At 42.3% G+C, this 20,809-nt stretch overlaps 1 protein-coding gene across 4 annotated transcripts in view; it reads right to left on the bottom strand.

Moving 5' to 3' along the window:
* Window positions 1–20,809, bottom strand: part of Hivep1 (HIVEP zinc finger 1) — a 137,149-nt gene that overhangs the window by 7,120 nt on the left and 109,220 nt on the right. For all 4 annotated transcript variants that reach the window (XM_036186985.1, XM_036186983.1, XM_036186984.1 and 1 more), the window contains 3 exons: window positions 17,860–17,993; window positions 16,946–17,121; window positions 13,619–13,720 (listed from right to left, as the gene is read on the bottom strand). In XM_036186985.1, the coding sequence (XP_036042878.1) occupies window positions 13,619–13,720; window positions 16,946–17,121; window positions 17,860–17,993 (412 nt within the window). The remainder of the gene's footprint in view (window positions 1–13,618; window positions 13,721–16,945; window positions 17,122–17,859; window positions 17,994–20,809) is intronic.

Genomic DNA, 20,809 nt, shown 5'->3' with positions numbered 1-20,809 from the left:
AACATAAAATTACAAGGCTTACAAAAAAGAAAATGCCACTCTAAAGAGACAAAGCAGCCTTTAGATCTAGTCAAAGATATGACACTGATTTATAACTGATAAAGAATTGGAAATAATGACAAAAGCATCCAAATCTTTAATGGGAAAAGATGAATAACGTAATGTCCAACAGGAGTGTCAGTTAAGAGAGGAAACTACAGCATGAGCAACCAACGTTGTAACACTGGGGCTAGTAGGACGTACCACCAATCCCACCACTCACAAAAGCTGAAACCAGTCTGAGAAGAAGAAGAAGAAGACTCTACCTCAAAAACAAAAAAATTAAGGATATAGCTCAGTGGTGGAGCGCTTGCGTAGTAAGCAAGCATTGAGAGGACCTGGGCTCCATCCTCAGTACCATTAAGAAAACAGAGAAAACAAACGAAAAAATAAAATGCTACACATGAAAAATAATGTAATAACAGGGGTAAGAAGACTGCTAGTTCTATGCAAACTGAAATGACTTTAAAGATAGGAGAAATGCAGAAATTCTACTACTGTTGGAGAATGATGGGTGATGGCAAAGAGTGGCTGTTTCTTCAAAACATAATTAGACTCACTGTATGACCTTACTTCTAGGTCTCAAACTCCATCTCTGAGTCACATGAAAGTCTCTATAGTATAATCTCCACAGACTGGAAGCAACTCAGCGATCTCTCAATGGACTGGGGGGTAATGAGATGCAGCTGCAGCTTTGATGGGATACTACTCAGTAATACAAAGAGGGGGAAATGCTGACTCAATGCTGTAACTCTTCATGTTTCATGACATCAAAGAGGTTAGACCCACAAAACTACGTAATCTAAGACATTATTATTATTATTATTATTATTATTATTTAATTATATACATAGGAAAGTGCATACCTGCAGGCCAGGAATTTTGGGTCCTATGGGGCTGGAGTTACAGGTAGTTTTGAGCCCCTCCACCCTGGACATGAGTGATAGAAACTGAACTTGGGTCCTATGGCAGGGCAGCAAGGACTCTATGGCATCCCTAGAGACCCCAAAAGCTCATGTTTTATACTGCCATTTCCATGACATTCTGGAAAGGGAAGCTAGGTGGGTAGTTGCGAAGGGTTATATGAAGTGGCCATGGGATCTGTAGGTAACAGAACTATCCTCCTTGGAACTGGGCATATGAGCACATAATCCTATACATTTGTCAAAACCTATAGTACTATACACAGTGAATAAACTGGATTATACATAAATTAAATCAAGCAGGACCTGGGTGAGCCAAAAATAAAATGCAAAGAGACAATTCAGTAACCACATAATGGAGATGGGAAGGAGGCTCCTGATCACCAAACCCCAGGCAAGACATGACTCCATATTGCGAAGCCTGATTGCTGAGAGCTGTGCACACACTGAACTGTGATTGCAAATCTGTCCCACTGGGGTGCAGGTGAGGACCTCCAAAACCAGTCCACTTCTGCTAGAGCTGAACCAACATGGCCAACTGTAGAGGAGACCAATTATAGAAGCAGCCCTGGTATCTCACTGTGCACAAAGGAAGTCAAAATGAGGGAAACAGCAAAAGCAAGGATAAATATGGGGCAGAACGAAACAGGAAGTTTCAGTGTGTATACAAACAGGGTGTATACTAACATACACACATGTATTGCCTAATTACAACTAATGATTGCTGCACAAAGAGGTGGCAGTTGGTAGTGATGAGTATACCAGCCAGCAGCTGGGTCTTGGTTCCTCCAGCAAAAAGGACTAGCGGTTCTTAGGGAAATGCATGGCTCTGGGGCTAGAACTTCTTGGGGTGGGTCCTAAAGAAAGGAACTGTTTAGAAAAGATGATCAGTCTGGATCAGATCCGAAGGTCTCTTACTGTCTATGGCCAATGCTGAAACCTGAGCAAGACACTGGTTTAGCCACAGGCCCTGATGATGAGCCCACAGATACAAGTAGATGATGAAGAAAGTAACTCCATAGAAAAGCTCAGTTAATAAAGCCACAGTGATGCCACTGGCAAGATCAGCATTGGATAAATAGTACAGTATGCAGGGTTTCAAAGTCCTCCACAGGTATCCAGTACTTATGAAGGGAAGACAGTTAAACTTTTCAGTACAGGGTCCTAGCAAATGGCACCTTAGACCTGGACAACGTGAGTCAATAATAATGAGCTGAGGTCAACTTCAGTCTCTGTAAGTGTGCTATGCTCAGGTGAGGCTACCACACAAGGGAATCTGGGTAAAGAGTGTTTAGGAACTCTCCATGATAGTTTTACAATTTTCCCATATGATAGAAAAAACTTTTTTTTAAAAAAGTTAAAAAAAAAAAAAAAAGAAAAGAAAAACTGTCAGTGCTTCTGGGTCTTGGTTTTGTCTCATAAACCTGACTAGGTCCTCTAGATCCTGTGGTCACATCAAGATCTCTCTAAGAAGCATCTTCCCACTGTTTGATAGGAGTCAATTCTTAAAATGAATTATAACTCTGCTACTGATTAATTTCAAGGCAATGAAAATTATGGTATCCACCCTAACTTAGATATATGCTTCACATTTTTTAACCATCCAAGAGTGTTCTTCTGCTTCTTGCATTTCTTACTCAACTGTACATATGAAAGCAACATGGCTCCATTCTTGGAATGTTCCGGCCATCTATCTATACCAGTAGAGAACTAGCTTTTAGCACGAAATACAAGCAACACCACCTGATCATAATTAAAGCACTAATTAAAGGTTAGAGCAAGTGGAAAATGCAGTTAATGAGTTTTATTGTTACATTATAGCTCACAAGTGTCAGACTTGAGATTCAATCCTCGCTGTCTATGCTAAACACTTCCATTCAGCCATATTTAAAATTGACTACAGGATGAGCAGAAAGGTCAACAATAGATTATAGTCATTAAGCTAGCTTATTAAAGATACACATGAGCGCCTTGTTTATAGGCAGAGACACTAAAAGCTTCATATAATTATTTAATTATACATAGCAGACTATATGAAACACAGTTTCCAGGAGAATGTAAACTAATAATTGAACTTAATTTCATAATAATGCTACACCTTCCTAACTATTGAAGTTTAAGAGTGAGTTGTCAGGGTTAGTTGTAACTACATGACGGCTGCTCTGGACTGTCTTCCTAGACAGAGCCATAAGCCTGAAATGTAGAGAGCACCTAAGGAGATGCTGGTATTCTTTTCTTACAGCTTTCTTCCCAGGGTTTGGAGAGAAGGGTGCTTTTTTCTCAGAATCAGTATCTGGAATTTCTCAGAGGGAAAGACCATTGTCAAATTTTTGGAAATCTATAAATGAAGAGTGGATCATCACCTATTTGTCAAATAAGGCCAATATTTTGGAATGAGATAAAATGACAAGATGGGTAACATACCTGAGCAGAAGATACAGGCTCCTGGAGACATATGAACAAAGCTCTAAGAACCTTAGCTAGCCAGGTGACAGGAATCATCCCACCTGAGGCCAGCTTGCTTGGCATTGGGGTATTTCCCGGACATGGGCAGCTAAGATTAAGAGGAGTCAACCCAACCTCAACAACTGTTACCCCCTCAGATATCCTTGGGTGGGAGAAGGGCCTTGTACAGGGAGGCTGAACCTTATACACTCTCCACACTTCAAGCAGGAAAGCCAGTGGGCCCCATCTTGTCTCATACAAGTAACCACAGCTGCTCTGATTTCAAGGAGACAAAGGCTATGTCACATCCTGACAAAAGGGTTTCACAGCAGGACTCTTGAACAGCCTGGTCAGCTTCCAGAGAAGCCTGCTGACACCGAATCAGAGGTGGTGTCCACAGAAGTGCCTGGTTGGTTTTATTATTTTATTTAAAATGTTTTGAAATATTTATATTATGTGCATGAGTTGTCTGCCTGCATTATGCATGTATGTATGCTATATGTATACAGTGCTGATGGAGGCCAGAAGAGGCTTCAGTATTTCCCTGAAAGTGGATTTACAGAGGGCTGTGAGCCATCACGTAGTTGCTGGGAATCAAACCTGGATCCCTTGCAGGAGCAGTACATGTTCATAACTGCTGAGCCATCGTTCAAGCCCTGTTTGTGACTTATATCACTATGCCAGAGAAGATGACATGCATTTGACCACTTCTCCAAAAACTTACCAAGTATGAATTTATGAAATTGCTTGGGTTATTTAACATAGTAACTATGATAGCACTCTCAGTCCCTTGGTTACCAGGGCCTGGCAACTCTGGTCACTACCACATTTGGCTCATTGCCTATTCCTGTAGAGAAGGTTTTGTGGGGACACAGCCAGGCTTGTTGGTATGTGGCAGTACAACTGGAGTTTGCTAATGTGACAAACAGCAGAGAATATATTGCCTGGCATGTGTGAAACATTTACTACCCAGCCCTTCACAGAAAAAGGTTGCTGGTGTCCAGTTTGTATCGTATTACCGAGTTGAAATCAAACCACCATGCTACGACAGTTCACAGATAACCCGCCTTACACAGGGAGTTAGGAAGCTCATAGGGCTGGAAAGCACCACAGCCAGCATGTGAACCCCAGTCTCCGGTCACTATTCCACCATGACAGACTGCCTTCTTCCTATCATATTGCAGCTATTACTCATTCTGGGGTGTACAAGAGGAAGGTAAATGCTAGCCTTTCCCTTCTGTTGCCATTCAAGGCTGTAGAATAGACAGAAGACATCCACATTTGCTTAACAAATTCATAAATAAATGGCTCTTCAAAGCTCCACACAATTTGTTCATCTAGACACATTCTTCACTCACTGTAAATCTTCCTACCACACAACTCAATTTTTAGAACACAAGAACTATTCCTTTTTTGCATGTGCAATTTAACTTAAGGGGGGGGGGGGGGGGAATCTTTTAACAAAGCAATGTCTTTTTCTCCAAAAGGAATGCTTACATAAGCTTGCAACAAGACTTTCCTGAACTTTATTTGGTAAACAACCTTCTTTCCAAGGCTGCCAGGATGAGCCATAATCTGCCCCCATCGCTGCCAGACAGTGACACCTGCTGGCTGAGCTGGAGCCAGAGCCCTCAGCAGCCCAGAGGACAGCCCCCTCCCCAGCTCTTTCCTTATTATAGCTAGTCTGCTTTTGTTTCCTCCTGGGTCAGGAAATCTGAGGTTGGAAGTCAAACAGCAGCAACCAGGGGGAACACTTTTGTAAAGCCTGTGAATAATAGTTCTATTTAAATTATGTAAATAGCCTTTATGAACCCAGCAGGCCAGAACTGCTGATCTGTGTTAGGCAATAAACCGAAAGACCACCCTTACTGTGTTGTTCAAAAATAATTGCTATCAACACTGTATTAAGTATACATCTTAAGGGCCATTATGGTTTCATATTCTACAAAGAAACTTTTCTTAAAAGCAATGGATGTTTGTGTAAGAATTCTGATGCAGGAGTCTATAGGCCTCATTTAGAACGAAAATATTGCTAGTACTTTTATAAAACTCACTAATTGTTTCTAAGGGTAAACATAATACAGGCTTTCAAACCTGTGGTCTGAATCATTATCTCATTCATATAGGTCAGTACTTGAAATTCCACTGAAAAGCATGGTTCTCCCTGCACTTGCCCTTTGAGACTGTTGTCCCTGGGGTGGCAGCTGAGGGCACACATTAACATTCCTTGTGTTGAAGTCTAGCGCTCTGTTGATGAAAACATTCTTTGGATCAAAGGCTGAAAAGCAAATTGCTGGTGGCACCACTTCGGACACAAAGGTGCAAACTAAGACATATCCCTTAATACCCTCAAAACACACAGGCAAAATTCCCGAGGCTCTATCATTTTATATAGCAAGAATATAGGAATGTGCAGTATGAGGGCTGGAAAGGAGCAACTTTCCATGAGCATATATTATAATAATAGCCTACATTGCTAATTTGAAGCTAAGTGGAAACAACTTCCAAATTTTAAGTTCCAAATTAAAATGGCTGGTGTACAAAAAATGTTTGTTTAACTCTGCCTGACTCACCTCCTTGAGTTTGCCCCACTGAGAACACCACCACGGTTCATGCTCTAGACATTAATGAGGGAGCCACTTGGCTAAGGCAGTTAGAATCATGAAGTGCAGGGGTCTCCTGCCCTGTCTCACCCCATGTCCACTCTGACCTTCACTGAACACTGTCAATGGATAACGTGCCCAAGAAAAACTCTCAACTGATTGACCCCTTGGCCAGTGATGCCGGCACAACAGAAAACAGCTGTAGATCCCTAGACTGAAGAGAATGCCTTGAAGACAGTGGAGCTAAGCTGGAAGAAATGTAGAGAAAAACCTTCAATGAAAACCACATAGTGGCCAGAGAGCATGTGCTGCTCTTTTGGAGGACCAGAGTTCAAGCTGCAGCACCCACATCAAGCAGGTCTCCTGGAACTCTAGCTCCAAGGGATCCAGCATCTTTTCTGGGCTCAAGAGTACCACACGCACATGTACAAACCTACAGTTAGACAAACATGCATACACATAATAAAAAAAAAAAAACTTCAACAACAAACTAAACAAGGCAACTGTAAAGGAATAACTCACTGAAAGCATATTTATAAACTTGAAGTTTTCCCAGGGAGCTGTGCAGTTGACCAAGATATTACCAAATGGTGATGGTGTTCAACGACCAAGAACAGAAACTGTGCAGGTGCACGTGAGTGTAACGTGTCTTTGTTTAATGACGAAAAGCTCAGACATCTCTTGGCAATGATTATTTAAGTCCTAGAGAAAAGACCAGTTGATAACCAGAACCCTAAATGTGCCTTTTAAATGTAAAAGAACTATTCGGAGGTTTCTGGAAGAGTCCAGTCTCCTGAGTTATGTCCTGTTTGTTCTCAAAGACTTGTCCCATTTCCCAAGTCTGTAATAATCAAGACCTAAAATTGGAGGGGCACTTTCATGTATCCTCCTGGCCCTGTGTGTTAAGGTCAGTGATTTTCATGGGTGTGTACAAAACATAACAGTTCTTCTTAATTCTCTTAGTTCTTTGTGTGTATATGTGGTGTATATATGTTTGCACATGTTTGTGTGGTTGTGCTCACCTGTCAAGGGTCAGTGTCTGTTTTCTTCCTGGACTGTTTACAATTGGAGATAATGTCTAACACTGAGTGCTCTGTCAGCTACACTGGCCAGCCAGCAAGACCCTGGGAGGACAGGAATGCACCGCCATGCAGAGCATTTAGGTTAGTTCTGGGGATCTGAACTCAGGCTGTCATAGTGTACAGTGAGCACTTTACCTACTGAGCCAATTCCACCGTCGCCTCAAAGTCCTTCTTTAAGAACTGCAGGACCCTATGTCTGACATAACCACCAGCCTGTTGGTACCGCCTCATGAAACTGAGAGAAAAATCTTTTGTTTAGGGATTTTTAATTGTACTTTATTTTCTTGAGACAGGCTACCCCTAACTGCCTAGGCTGGCCTGAAAACTTTTGAGTTCAGAAGATTTTCCTGCCTTGAGCCTGCCGCGTAGCTAGGACTAAAGTGCGCCACCATCTCAGGATGATATCACAATTTTCCACTTACTCCAGACCTGGGTTTCCTGGTTCTGGTTTCTGAAAGGACATATGGCTCAATCTGGCTGCTTCTTTGATAGCTGCACTACACAGTGGATAGCTGCAATTTATTGTCAGGATTAAGTAAAAGATTCCACTTATGGTGAGGCTCATACCCAGGGGATGAAGGAACTCACAGGGTTACTTCAGGTCTCTGGTTTTCACTGAGTTCAGCCTGATGTCCCACAGCAGGAACAGGTCTAAGTCAGGACAGAGGCCTCTGAGGGCTGAAGGGTAGACTGAGGATACATCATGTGACTAGCCTATATGAAGCCCTGAGTTCCACCCTCCAGTATTAGGGCATTGAAGACATCATGACCACAGCCCTGGGAACAGTGAGGGATGGCACAGTGGTGACTGTGATGGCATCTACTAGGGCCTTTCTGACCTATTCATTATCTCTGCACAGCACAGAGAATCACAAGTATGAACACACCTGTCCTCCAGGAGCCTTGGTCCCATGGCTTACCTACTGGAGGTGAATCCAGATGTGGCACAATGGCAAGGATGTCTAGGGTGTCCCAGGAGGAAGGCAGGGTAGACTTCTCCTTCCACAGCTTTAATGGAAAATATCTTGGTGTGGGACTGGACAAGGGGCTTTTTGGGCAAAGGTGCCCAAATTAAAGAAAAGAAAGAAGGATTCAGAATGACAGAGGATGTAACAGGCAGACTGAGCTACCAGAGAAGGGGTGGCAGACCTGGAATGCTGTGCAAGGGAATTCAGAGTGGGAAGCAATCATCTGAGATTTAAATTTGACTTCTCATTGATGCTTTCATACCTGAAGATCACTGCTGGCTAGACATCCTTTGTCAGTACTTTTATTCTAAATGGCTAACATTACATATGCTGTTTCTTTAAGAAAGTCTGCTTTGATTGGCTTTTGTTTTATGTCAATGGAAGTGCTTGCAGTCTCTTTAGACTCACATATCCTGCTTATTTGCTTAAATCTTGTGCAATTTTATTTTCTCAAATGCTCTAGAAATGTGGAGCAGAGATCATCTGGCTCTTTACCTGTGACCCTGGGGTTTGCATTATTGCGGGTGGTGATGATGCTGATAGCTGGTGCTCCTGTTTTAGTTTAACACTGCCGTGTACAGTAGTGATTGACGTGACAGAGGAAACCCAGAGTACCACTTGTGTGCAGTAGTGACTGACGTGACAGAGGAAATCCAGAGTAACACTTGTGTGCAGTAGTGACTGACGTGACAGAGGAAATCCAGAGTAGGTAGATGCTTTTCTTAACAAAACAGGGGATCAGATCCCTTATTCTTTGCTAGGTAGAATTTCCCCTTCCTTTGGGTGGGGAGCAGATCTGATGTCCTTTGGTGACTCCAATTTTCTGTGTGCATGTATACATGCACACAGACTAATTTAGACTCCTGTTCTTTACTAAGTCAGGAAGCACTATTTCCTACAAAATGGACTAGAGGAAAGGCCCAGCCCTGACTTGATCAGCCTTGAATGTTTCCATGTTGTGAACACCTGAAGGAACAAATGTTCTTTGTAGGAGTTACTGAAAAAATGGAGCATATCTTTACTATTTTGGAGAGATCATTATCATAGATGAAAATCCGCAATGTCAGAGAATTAAAACTTCTGGTATTTTGATCCAATGGTCAAAACCCAACAAATTAATAAACACATATACCATCACCTTTGTAATACCTAGTATTAATCTGGACTTGTAACAGAAACATTACAGACAGTGAAAGGTATTAATAGTATTTTACAGTTTGCATTTGATTACAACCTGTACAAGCACTAATAATCAAGTATTTCCCATTAGATCGTATGGCATTTCCCCCTCATCATTAATTCAATCAACAACTGATCACTACCTACTGCCAGTAGGCAGTGAACAGAAACAAAAGCCTAGCCTCATGTAATATATCTTCTACTTGTTAGGAATGTGTAACACACACACACACACACACACACACACACACACACACACACACACACACACCACACACACACACACGGCAGCATGAGCTACGACGGCAGCAGGAGAGTTATGCTGTCTAACTATACGCGGAGGCTCCTCAAGGCCTTACTGATAAGGGGCCCTCAAGTACAGAATTGCAAGACCAGCGTGCTAAGCCTCAACATTCATTGTCATGGAAAGGAGTGCCCAGGTCTTGGGACAGGAACTGCTGGCTGTGTTCAGTCAACAGCCAGGCCTACATGGTTGAGGCTGAGTGAGTGAAGGAAGGAGGGCCAGGAGCCAAGCCTCAGAGACAGGGCAGCAGGAAGAGTAGAGATGGCATCTTTCCTTATGGAAAATAGTTGGGATAAGGCTGAACCAGACACCACTCAGGAGCTACTAGAACCCACAGGAGCACTGATAGACAGGCTAGGGTGGCAGATAAAAAACTAGGATTTTGAAGATATCTGTGTCTCCCCATCTCGCCCCCCAGTATGTACTATATGTATGTAGATGCCCACATTGGCCAGGACAGTGGTCAGATCCCTTAGAGCTGAAGTGACAGGTGACTGTGAGCAACTAGATGTGGGTGTGGGAACTGAACTTCAGTCCTTTGGAGGAGGAGAAAGTGCTCAGCATCGATGAGCCACTCTCCAGCCCCCGGGGGCCATTTTGAAGGAGCACCAAGAAGTTTTATCGATATATTAGAGGCAAAATGGGAAAAAAGATGGATATTAAGACAACTTCAAGATTTGTGGTAACACAGCTGAGAGAAGGAGACACAGAGAGGAAGTATGCCTCTTCGGTTAAGGGGAGATGGGGAGGGAGGTATGGCATACATTAAATGTGAATATCTACTAGACATCCAAGTGGAGATGGTGTGCAGGCAAGTTTGCAGAGAATGGACAAAAGACTGGAGGAGATGACCTGTGGGAGTGAGCGACGGCAGAGGAAAGAGAAGGTCAGTGGCCTCAGCCTTGGGAAACACCTGTAGAGGCTGGAGAGATGAAGGAACCAGCCAAGGAGATGGAAAAAGATTATCTAGTATACTCCAGGTTACTGGGAGGCTAAAAATAGGCACAGCCTCTGAACAAACAGCCCTACACTGGAAGTTTCTAAGTCCTGCTCACCAAACATTTAGAAAGCCAGTGAGAAAAATCTCAATTTATAGATTTCTCAGGTTGTCAGAGAGCTTCCAATACAAGCATGAGGACCTATGGTCAGATCCCAGAACAACACGAAAGGCCAGGCTTGGTTAGTTTTCTTGTCAACTTGACACAAGCTAGGGTTGTCTGGGAAGAAGGAACCTCAACTGAGGAAATACCTCTATCAGGTTGGGTTGTAGGCAAGCCTAGGGGCATTTTCTTGATTAGTGGTTGATGTGGGAGAGCTCAGTCTACATTGGGTGATGCCACCTCTGGGCAAGAGGTTCAGTGTTGGATAAAAGAACAGGCTGAGCAAGGTACAGGGAACAAGCTAGGAGCATTCCTCTCTAGCTTCTGCTTCAGTTCCAACCATCCAGCTTTCTCTCTTCAATTCCTGCCTTGAGCTTTACGATGGGCTGTATGTAAGCTGTCAATCTGAAATAAACCACTTCCTCCCCAAGTTGCTTTTGGTCAGGGTTTTATCACAGCAACAGAAAGCTAACCAGGACCCCAAACATGCACACACCTGTAACCTTTGTGCCACTGGGGGTGAAGGGCAGAGACAGGAGGGTGGCCGGGCTTGCTGGATACCAGTGTAGCTCCAGGTTCACTGAGACCCCGATTCCAGGCGATAAGGCAGGAGGGACAGAAGAGCACACTTTGCATCCTTCCCATCTTCCCACAAGCACACACACATGCCCACTCACCACACCCAACCTGTACCTCCACACATACAGACCACCCCACCTATAACAACAACCATCTGAAGGGAGTGCAAGTTCTGTTGAAAGAATATGAGGCCAAGCATCAGTCATTAAGAAAACACACAACTACTGTCAATTATTAGCCGTTTGGGCTGACGGTCCAATAGAAGACAGTACAAATGTCCAATCCAGACAATGATAGACTGAAGAGGTAGGAGAAATGACAGGCTCCTTCTAAAAAATAATATTGTAAGAATAGATACTATGCTATTAATCTGTATACAAAGTACTATTTTTTCTGCAAATTAAAAACACTAGCATGAAGAAAGCCATACATTGCTCATGAATACAGATATACAGCATATGAGTTGAAGAGAGATCCTGTCTGTGATCGGGACATGAGAACAGCTGGAATGAATCAAGGGGCATGTGGTGCTCTCAAAATAATTTACTCAACGTATGAGAAGGATGAAGTAGATGTGAGAAAATGCTTGTAATCATGAGCACATATGTATTTAAAATACTTACAATCACCATCGAGCATGAATACACATGTATTTAAAATATTTTTAAATGGAAAAAAGAATAATAGAAAATGCAAGATCATCTTTTACGCAACTACCTATTGTATTTATACTTACACTGTAAGCCTATGATAAAGCAAAAGGGAAGACTATTTTGTTGGAACAGTAATGGAGAATTGTAAGCCTCCCACATGACACAGCACTTAGGATTTATCACTTGTACACTATGCTTTATTATTAGCTAAAAGCAGACAAACCTAAGTACATTTCCCATAAATACAGTAATCTGGAAAAAATGGAAACTGAAAAAAAGGCCAACTGGTAAAACTAAGTACACTTCCCATAAACATGGTAATCTGGAAAAAGGTAAACTGAAGAAAAGGACAACTGGTAAAAGCAGCTTGCTTTGTCTTCACAGGGAATCATGCTATCAACTTTGAGTTAGAACCTAAGGGCAGCTTTGGAATGAGAGGAAACTATGAGAGCGAATGGGCAGATGTGTACATGGGCCAAAGTCAGTCCACCTAATAATGTGCAATTCCCAGAACTATACTTCCTCGCAGGTTTAGGATGTAAGGACCAGCTTCCCTAAAGAATTCCGAGGAGCCTGCCCATGTTAGCTTATTCTCTGGAGGCTCATCTTGAAGTAAAACAGCAGCGTACACAGTGGCAGCATGGCTTGTTACAGCCTTTTCTTTGCACCTTTTCTAGTCAATGGCTGGTAAACACCCTCACTCAAATCCTTATACATTCTTCCCAGCTTTTTAAATTGGAATTGCTCTTACTACCCAGACCAAGTCACATTCAGAAATGTGACTTACCTTTTCAAAACAGCAAGTGTTTTCAACAAGTGAAATGTTTCATCCTCAAATGCTTATAGAACCCCCTTCTTGTTCTTTTTACTAGGGAGGTGTGGGGCTTAGAGACTGAACCCAGGTCCCCAGCATGCTAGGCAGGCTCTGGACCACTAAGCCAGCCACACCCCCAGCCTCTGCCAACACCAGGAGCAGCACTGACCTCCAGGCACTGAGCTAAATGCTGACTGTGTCAGAGAAGCTGAGAGCTAGGCAGTGAGCTCCACTCATGCTATACTACACCAGCTGGTGGGGAGAGAGGGGAAGCGGAATAATCACACAAGGAAGATGGGTCAAAGACTTTCAGAGGAAACTCCTAAGATGGGTCAGAGAAGGAAAATATTTCCAGCAGGAGAACAGGCAAGGGGAAATCAGACAGGGTTTCCAAACAGCAGTGGGTCCTGTTACATCTTAAAGAAAGCAGCAATGTGACCAGGGCGGGCTGGGGCAGAGGGTGAGGAGAGCAGGGTGCTGTGGCAGGGATGAACCAAGGGAAGGGTCCTCTAGACAGGCAGGACATTCCAGTATGAGCCAGGGTGACAACGAGGAAAGGGAGAGTAAGGAAGCAGACAGTATTGTGAGGATTCTCAAGACATTCGCACTTTATATAGGCAAACAGGAGCCAACTCAAAACGCGGGGCCAACTCAAAACGCTGGCGAAGGCCCAGCATGACCAGACACATGCTTTGGGAAGGTTAATCAAACATTAAGGGTAAGCTTATAGTTTTGTATGCTAACTTCCACAGTGGGGCAGGAGGAGCAGGTAGAAAACAGTCTATGAAAACACTGATCAGGAGTCTATAGCATAGGTAAATAATAATTAAAAACAAACCACTGCAAGAGGAATTGAGCAGTATCAAGTGGGGCTGGAAAGGGGATGTGTACGTGAAATAGCATTCTGAAAAACACCGGTGACAGCTCACCTGATTCTTCTGTGTCTTGCTCATCTATTAAACCCACCGAGATGCCTAAATCCACACACTTCTTGCTATGTGCCTTGGACTTCATGTGTTTTGTCAGATTTCCTTAAGGGAAGAGAAAGTTTATTAAATATATGTAGAGTTATTCTGCTATTTGTCAGTTCTGGAAAATTCTATTCTGACTTCAAACAAACATATACACTGTTATTAAACAATTCCAACAACTATAATTGTATACAAGAAATCATTGGTATTTATAGTTACTTGCAATGACTTTTGTATTTACTAGTGATGGATAGCTTTTTTTTTTCCAAATCTGGTAGCTACTTTTGCCTGTTGGGACCTACTCTCCAGCTGTTATTTCTCAAGAGTGTGCACACTCCATGTCTTGCTCAGTGCACTCTGACTGACTGGTAGTTGCTGGTGTGTAACTGAGCCACTAGCTGTGTTTGCTGGCTAGCTTCACAATAGTTCACTTCCCAGTATGAGTTTTCACCCTAAGTCCATCTTCAGTAATATGGTCTTCCATTGAGTCCTAAGGATCCCAAACTGAAGAAGAATCTCCACAAGAGCTTTCTATCTGGGGCCTTATCAATGTCATTCATTTCAGGAAAATTTCAATTGCTTATTTCCCATATGGCCCAAAGTCAATGGGAAAGAACGTCAGGTGTACTTCAGGGGCCCTGACAGACATTAAATCCCAGATCTGCTGGCATGAATATTGCCTTGACCCCCTATGATGTTTTAACCTTGACCACTCTATGATGTGTCAACGATCTCCCTACCATTCTGGTTTTTAGTTTCTCCTTTATTCTGGTACCTGGACATTCACAGTTTTAAAGTTTGGATTATTGATGACTATTCTGGGTTGCTTTTGAGCATCATGAACAGCATTGCATGGGGCACAGAAGAGAGAGCCCACTCAGTACCGTCACCTCCTGTGCTGAGCAAATGTGTCCGGAGCAGCTCTAGGTTACCTGCTCTGGCAGCTGACAGGGCCACCTGTGTGAGTATCTCAGGTCCACAGGGCACACCTGCCTGGAGTGACCATGGATGACAGAGCAGCTCAGGGTCTCCCGAGACCCCCAGCCATCCTGAGTGGGTGGTACTATACCTGAAAACACTGCCAACCAAGGGCACACTATCTCTTTTGAGAAAACACAGGACAAAATTTAAACACTGAATTTTGGAGGCAAGAAAAAAAATTAGAAATGTTTAAAATGTTGGAATCCTTGTTCCAAAAGTTGGGCTTGCATTAGAAGCCCATGCAAATCTGTTGGATTTGTACAGCTTCAATTTCTTGATAAATGCAGAGTTTGTGAAATTGGCCACAGCTGCACATGCCAATTCTGGCACTCTCAGGTATATTCTTGTCAAACAACCACACAGCATCTCAAAGCCAAGTGCTTAAGAAGTCCAAGTCTAAGATGCTTCTGAAGCGTGTGATTGCTAAGAGGTATTAGCTGCTGCCAGGTGTATCCCACAGATAACACTGGGCTTAAATGCTCTTCCTGTGGCTGACATTTACATTACACTGAAAAACATGGCAGAATGTGAAGAGTCATTAAGACACACAGGGCAAACTGGTATTTATTATATAAATCTCTACTTTTCTGTAAGCGTGTCATTAAAAAGTAAACAAATAAAGGAGTGGTTAAAAGCCCCCTTGCTGTGGCTGAGCTCTCCCTATCCAAGTCAAAATGCTTCCATAGTAGTAATAATATCTAAAACAAATTAACAGGCTCACTAGTCATTCACTTTCAAAGAGCTTTGGTTCCCAAGACAGACTGACAGATGGAGCAAGATCTGCGCTAAGAAACTAATTAGAGCTGTGCTTGGGCAGATTGGGGAATTTAAGTTTTTAATATACATATTCTCTCACAGTTTGATCTATTACTTTATTGATCACCTCCCTAAATAGTTTAAAAAAAACAAAACCTATGCATTTACATGTGTAGGATGTATTCATTTCAGGTTATACCTTGATCATCTCACCAACATTGTTACATATGTGGAATTGTTTTATTATTAAGGTTAGCCTTGATACATGTTCCTGTTCTCACATGGCAAATTAACAGATACTTCTTAAGTCACAGTGACCACCAATGAAAGAGCAGAAAATTGGTTAAAAGTCCTCCTTTTCTGGCACCACTGAGGACTCACCCTGACTCCAGCCTCCCTGACTGTCTCCAGGAAAAGGAGAGCCAACATCACTAGCAAAGAGCCCATGACTGAGGACTCCTCTCCCCAACACTTGCTTGAAACTCTGCAGAATTGTTCCAAGCTTTCTGAAGAGTACTTTGTTTCTCTATGATCCTCCTTAAGAATCTCTGTTGTTGAGCTAATGTAAACCCACTCACAGTTGCTACAATTGTAACTGTCTTTAAACACCAATAAATCTGAGCCAGAAATGCACCCAAACTGGCTACAGAGATGATTAATCTTTATCAAAGAACTGTAATGACAGTCAGTACAATAGCAGCAAAAACAACAAAGGTGAATGTGAACTCAAAAGGAAGTTTCAAGAAAATGATCATTTTTTACGGACCCTGTTTTGTAAGTAAGGCATGCCCATGGTTAGACTGCTTTGCTGAGGAAAGTCCTACTTTGTAAAGGACAGTGCATGAAATGGTCATCTTTAATGACTGTTACATAATTATCTGTGAACAAGGAGTAAACATTTTATAACAGTATATTCATTACATATAATAGGAAACCTGTGTGGGCTAAAATTACTTCGTCCTAAGGACTTAGGGTTTAAATAAATATAAAACAGAAGCATGCTAAATATAATTCTAATGACTATTTCTGTGAGTCATTAAAACATTTAATAGTAGAAATGTTTAAAAACTTTAAATCTGAAATTTAATCTAATTTTGGTTGAAGTTTATCATAAAAGATGGTTATTTATGGCTAAAATCAGATAATAAAATGAGTGCTTACAATTTTTTTTCTGATTATTATTTAAAACCCTTCTTGAATCTTTTGGAACCCAAATGAATTTACTTGTGATAGCAAAAACTTATTTTCCTTATTCAGCCCCAAAATTAGTATTCTGAAAATATGCTAGTCATTGTTAAGGAACTTTATTTTGGGGAGTAAAATATAAAAAGAAACAGCTGATTACTTTTACTTATGGATATTCTAGAACCCTGTAATTAGAAGTATTTTCCTCAAAGGGTCTAGAAACATAAACAACACTCACTACAGAGATGATGAGCTGTAACTTAGCCCATGGAAGCCATTTATCCTTGACAGAGACAACATGGAGGCGGACCTTGGCCTCCTGTGTAAAGACACAGCAGGCCCACAGCAATAAGCATGGCATACCTTTGGTCTTGAAGGAGAAGTTACAGTAAGTGCAATGGTAGGGGCGGACATCTGTGTGCGTTCGGATGTGTTTCTTTAACATGCTAGGTTTCTTACAACGGATTCCACACTCCTCACAAATGTATTTCCCTCGTCCCCTGCCTCGGACGTACACATAATCCTCATTGGACTTGTATCTAATTTAAAGGGAGAAATGAGCAGGGAAATTGGACACTGTGTCTTTGAGAAAATATTGATGAAACCTCAACCTAAAAAAAAAGCACAGCTTTTATATACAATCTATAACGATTTTATGTACATTTAAAAAAGAAGACTCCCAGTTCTGCATCACACCTAAGTTCCGACAGCTAATTCTACTTTAGTCATTCAATGTGATGTTTAATTCTTAAATATTTCCACACTTTTAAGATGCAGTTTGAAAGGGTTTTTTTTTCACTGTTAAATTCCACACAGCAACTGTAAACTCTGAACTATTATTATTATTATTATTATATTATTATTATTATTATTATTATTATTACACTAGCTCTTGTAGCTTGTTTGTCTCATCATAACTGACACTGGCTCTCACAGCTTATTTATTATTCTTGAACTGAAACAGGAAGACAGCAAAAGGCAATACCCATCTCTCTGAGAAATTTCCCAAGCCGTTCCATGCTGCTAGTCCATGTGGAAGCCTGGTTCACTCTGAAGCTATTCTCACAGGACTTCCGGACCTACATTATTTCCTAGTCATCATTTCTTCTATCAAAATGGAATTACTTAAGAGAATACTAACGTGCTGTCAGGAAGATTCTGTTAGTTAAGAAACCTTTAAATAAAATCATCACTGCCAGGTCTGCATTCACATGACAGCAAATGTACATTTAAAAGGCGAATTTAAATGTACATTTAAGAATAAAATATGTACTTGCCCTCCATCAAATATTTTAATTCTTCTTGGTTCACTTTTGATTAAGGAATTTTCTTTATCTTGCTCACTGTTAATTTCAGAGTCATCTTTATTGCTGAATTCAACTACTGAGGACTTGTGATTACCTATTGCTCTCTGAAAGGGAAAAAACAAAAAGAGAAACTAATTTCATTAAACTGGAAACACAAACACCATAATGTTTCACTAGCAATTAACATAACAGAGTATAGACAAGTGGTCAGCTCAATGACCTGGACTCCACAGGGGCAGCAGAAGTCAAGGCCATCTGTTCCCTTTCCTCCAGTCTCCCACCACAATCCATGGTACCTCATGTGAACCAACTACCATCCCTGGGGGTTCAGGAACTTCACAGAAAGCCTTCTTTAACAGACTAAACAGTCTTTATGCTTTACTGGCCACCTTTACTGCAGTTTAAGTCTCTCTCTTTCTTTCTCTCCTTCCTTCCTTCCTTCCTTCCTTCCTTCCTTCCTTCCTTCCTTCCTTCCTTCCTTCCTTCCTTCCTTCCTTCCTTTCTCTTATTTTTCCTTCAAGACAGGGTTTCTCTGTGTAGCCCTGGCTGTCCTGGAACTCGCTCTGTAGACCAGGCTGGCCTCAGATTCAGATACATCCGCCTCTGTCTCATGAATGTTGGGATTAAAGGCGTGCACCACTACTGCCCAGTTAAGTCTATTTCTTAAAGAGTTATTTCTTTGGAGATGGAAAGCACTCTGGATACAATATAGTCTCAAGGACACCACTAAAACCCTTCAACGTGGGAGAGCCACCAAGGTGGAGCAGAAGCCCTACTTCCCCGTCTCCAGCCTGCCTCTCTCCCATTCCTTTGAAGCAAAACATGGCTTCCCGCTCTAGACTAGCTCTGGAAAACCAAACAGTGGTTAGCATGAAAGTCAGGCCAAGCCAAAGTGAGGCTGACAAAAATCTTTGGAAAATGTAAACAGACATCAAAACGACAAAGCATGTGTAGCTATCCTAGAGGAAATCCTGCCTTAAGCTGAATACAAGATTTAATAGGGCTCTGCCGCTTTGTCAAAGCCACACGCTAACAGCAAAAGCTACAGGCCCTGTCCTTGCATTCACAAAAGGCATAACTTCCATCAGGAAGAGTTCCTTTCCTACAGTGGGACTCAGCAAGACGGACGTGACTTTCTTCCACTAGAGAATGTGCACTGTGGAGGAGGGCTGTGTCCACTGAAGTGTTTGGGAGCCCAGTCCTGACTACGGCAGCAGAAAGCAAAGGCTTCTGGCCAGTCCATAGAAGGGGAGAATGGCGATTACTGACATGCGCACCTCTTCCCTTCCACCCACCAGAAGGCAAGCAGACCAGATTCTCCACAAAGCAGAACACACACAGTTCTAGTGCTGACCTCACCCCTTTAGCAATGGTCTTTCTTACCTTCTTTCCAATATGAAATCCCCCCTTTTTGGGGGGCGGGCAGGCATTTAAGAGATAGGAACTAGAAGCTACATGTGTTAGGCAAGCTCTTTTTTCCATGAGCATGCTTCAACCCCCAACTCCCTGTATTTTTTGCTCACTTTCCTACCATCAAACTCAGCTTCTGCTTGCTAAAGACAGCAGGGACTTATATGGTTCAAACAGCCACTTCAACAGATCCGGTGTGCTGTGCACTCCAGGGCATCACCTGGATACTGCAGAAACTGCTTTTGTTCTCATGTTCTAACATCTGCTCCTTTCCACCTGGAATCTTGAATGTGCCACCATATAAGTTCTGCACAACAGTCAGATGCCCAAGCCTCCTGAGCCATTTGTTCATGGATTCAAGTCTCCAGAGACAAAATGTGCAGAGGACAGACTCTCGCCTCATCTTTCTAGGACATCACTACTCTTAACTCTTGAAACAGTCTTTTGAGTAGTGCTCGGTACCATTTCCCTCTGGGGCTCTCCTCCTCGGAACAATTTCTCTCTGTTTCCTGAGCAGATTTTCTTCATCATCTTTCCATTCTCCTCCCTCTGAGCAATCACAATCATTCCTGAAAGCTGACAGCCCTCTGGACAGATCTCCCACGTGCTGTTCCCCCTGAGAGACTTGAAATCTAAGTATATAGGGCCAGGACTTCCTCCAAGGCTTTTGAACTCTCCCCTTCGAGATGGAGATGGAAAGGAGTATCTTTTTTTTTTTTTCCAGATAGGATTTCTCTGTGTAGTTTTGGTGCCTGTCTTGGATCTCGCTCTGTAGAACAGGCTGGCCTCAAACTCACAGAGATCCACCTGGCTCTGCCTCCCGAGTGCTGGGATTAAAGGCGTGCACTACCACCACCCAGCCTGGGAAGGAGTATCTTACACATGCTCAAGACTGAGTTACAGCTCCAGCCTGGGAGAACCATGTTCACTGGTACATTAGGAATATAAACCAAGAGCTGCTTACATTCTCATGGGGAGGTATGGCCCAACTAAGGCTCTAACTTAGGGAAGTTGGGGGTCTAAGAAGTTCCAACAACAAAATCTCCGAGTCTGTGGCTGCAGCTTCCTTCCCTGGCATGGATGTGGTTATCCACCACCATGTACAGTCCTTAGTTTTTACCGGTGTTGTTAACTCCAAACGTCTTACAAAAACCTCCAGGTCATGCTGGAGACCCTGCAGTCTTTAACTAAACCAATTTCTCCTCATTTTCACATGATTTAAATATCTCCTAATTTAAAAAAAAAAACCTCATTTGTCTAAAGTATCTATTGCTTTTATCCTCATCAACCCCGCTGAAGTAAAACCACCTTGGATGCCTTTCTGTATCCATGACTCCACAGAACAGCCATGTTAGAACTATGCAAACTTCTATTATAATGCTAGTACCACAAATATTTCATGTGGATAGATTCATAAATGCTTACAGATCAGTACTATGTGCTTGTGAGTTCATCAATAATTCTGAATGACCAGAGCCTAATGTAATATTCTTATTTAACTGCTTAAATG

The sequence above is a fragment of the Onychomys torridus genome, chromosome 5, assembly GCF_903995425.1.
Source record: "Onychomys torridus chromosome 5, mOncTor1.1, whole genome shotgun sequence".
Lineage (NCBI taxonomy): Eukaryota > Metazoa > Chordata > Mammalia > Rodentia > Cricetidae > Onychomys > Onychomys torridus.
The sequence above is the reverse complement of the archived record's forward strand: the minus strand, read 5'-3'. Positions and strand labels throughout refer to the sequence as shown.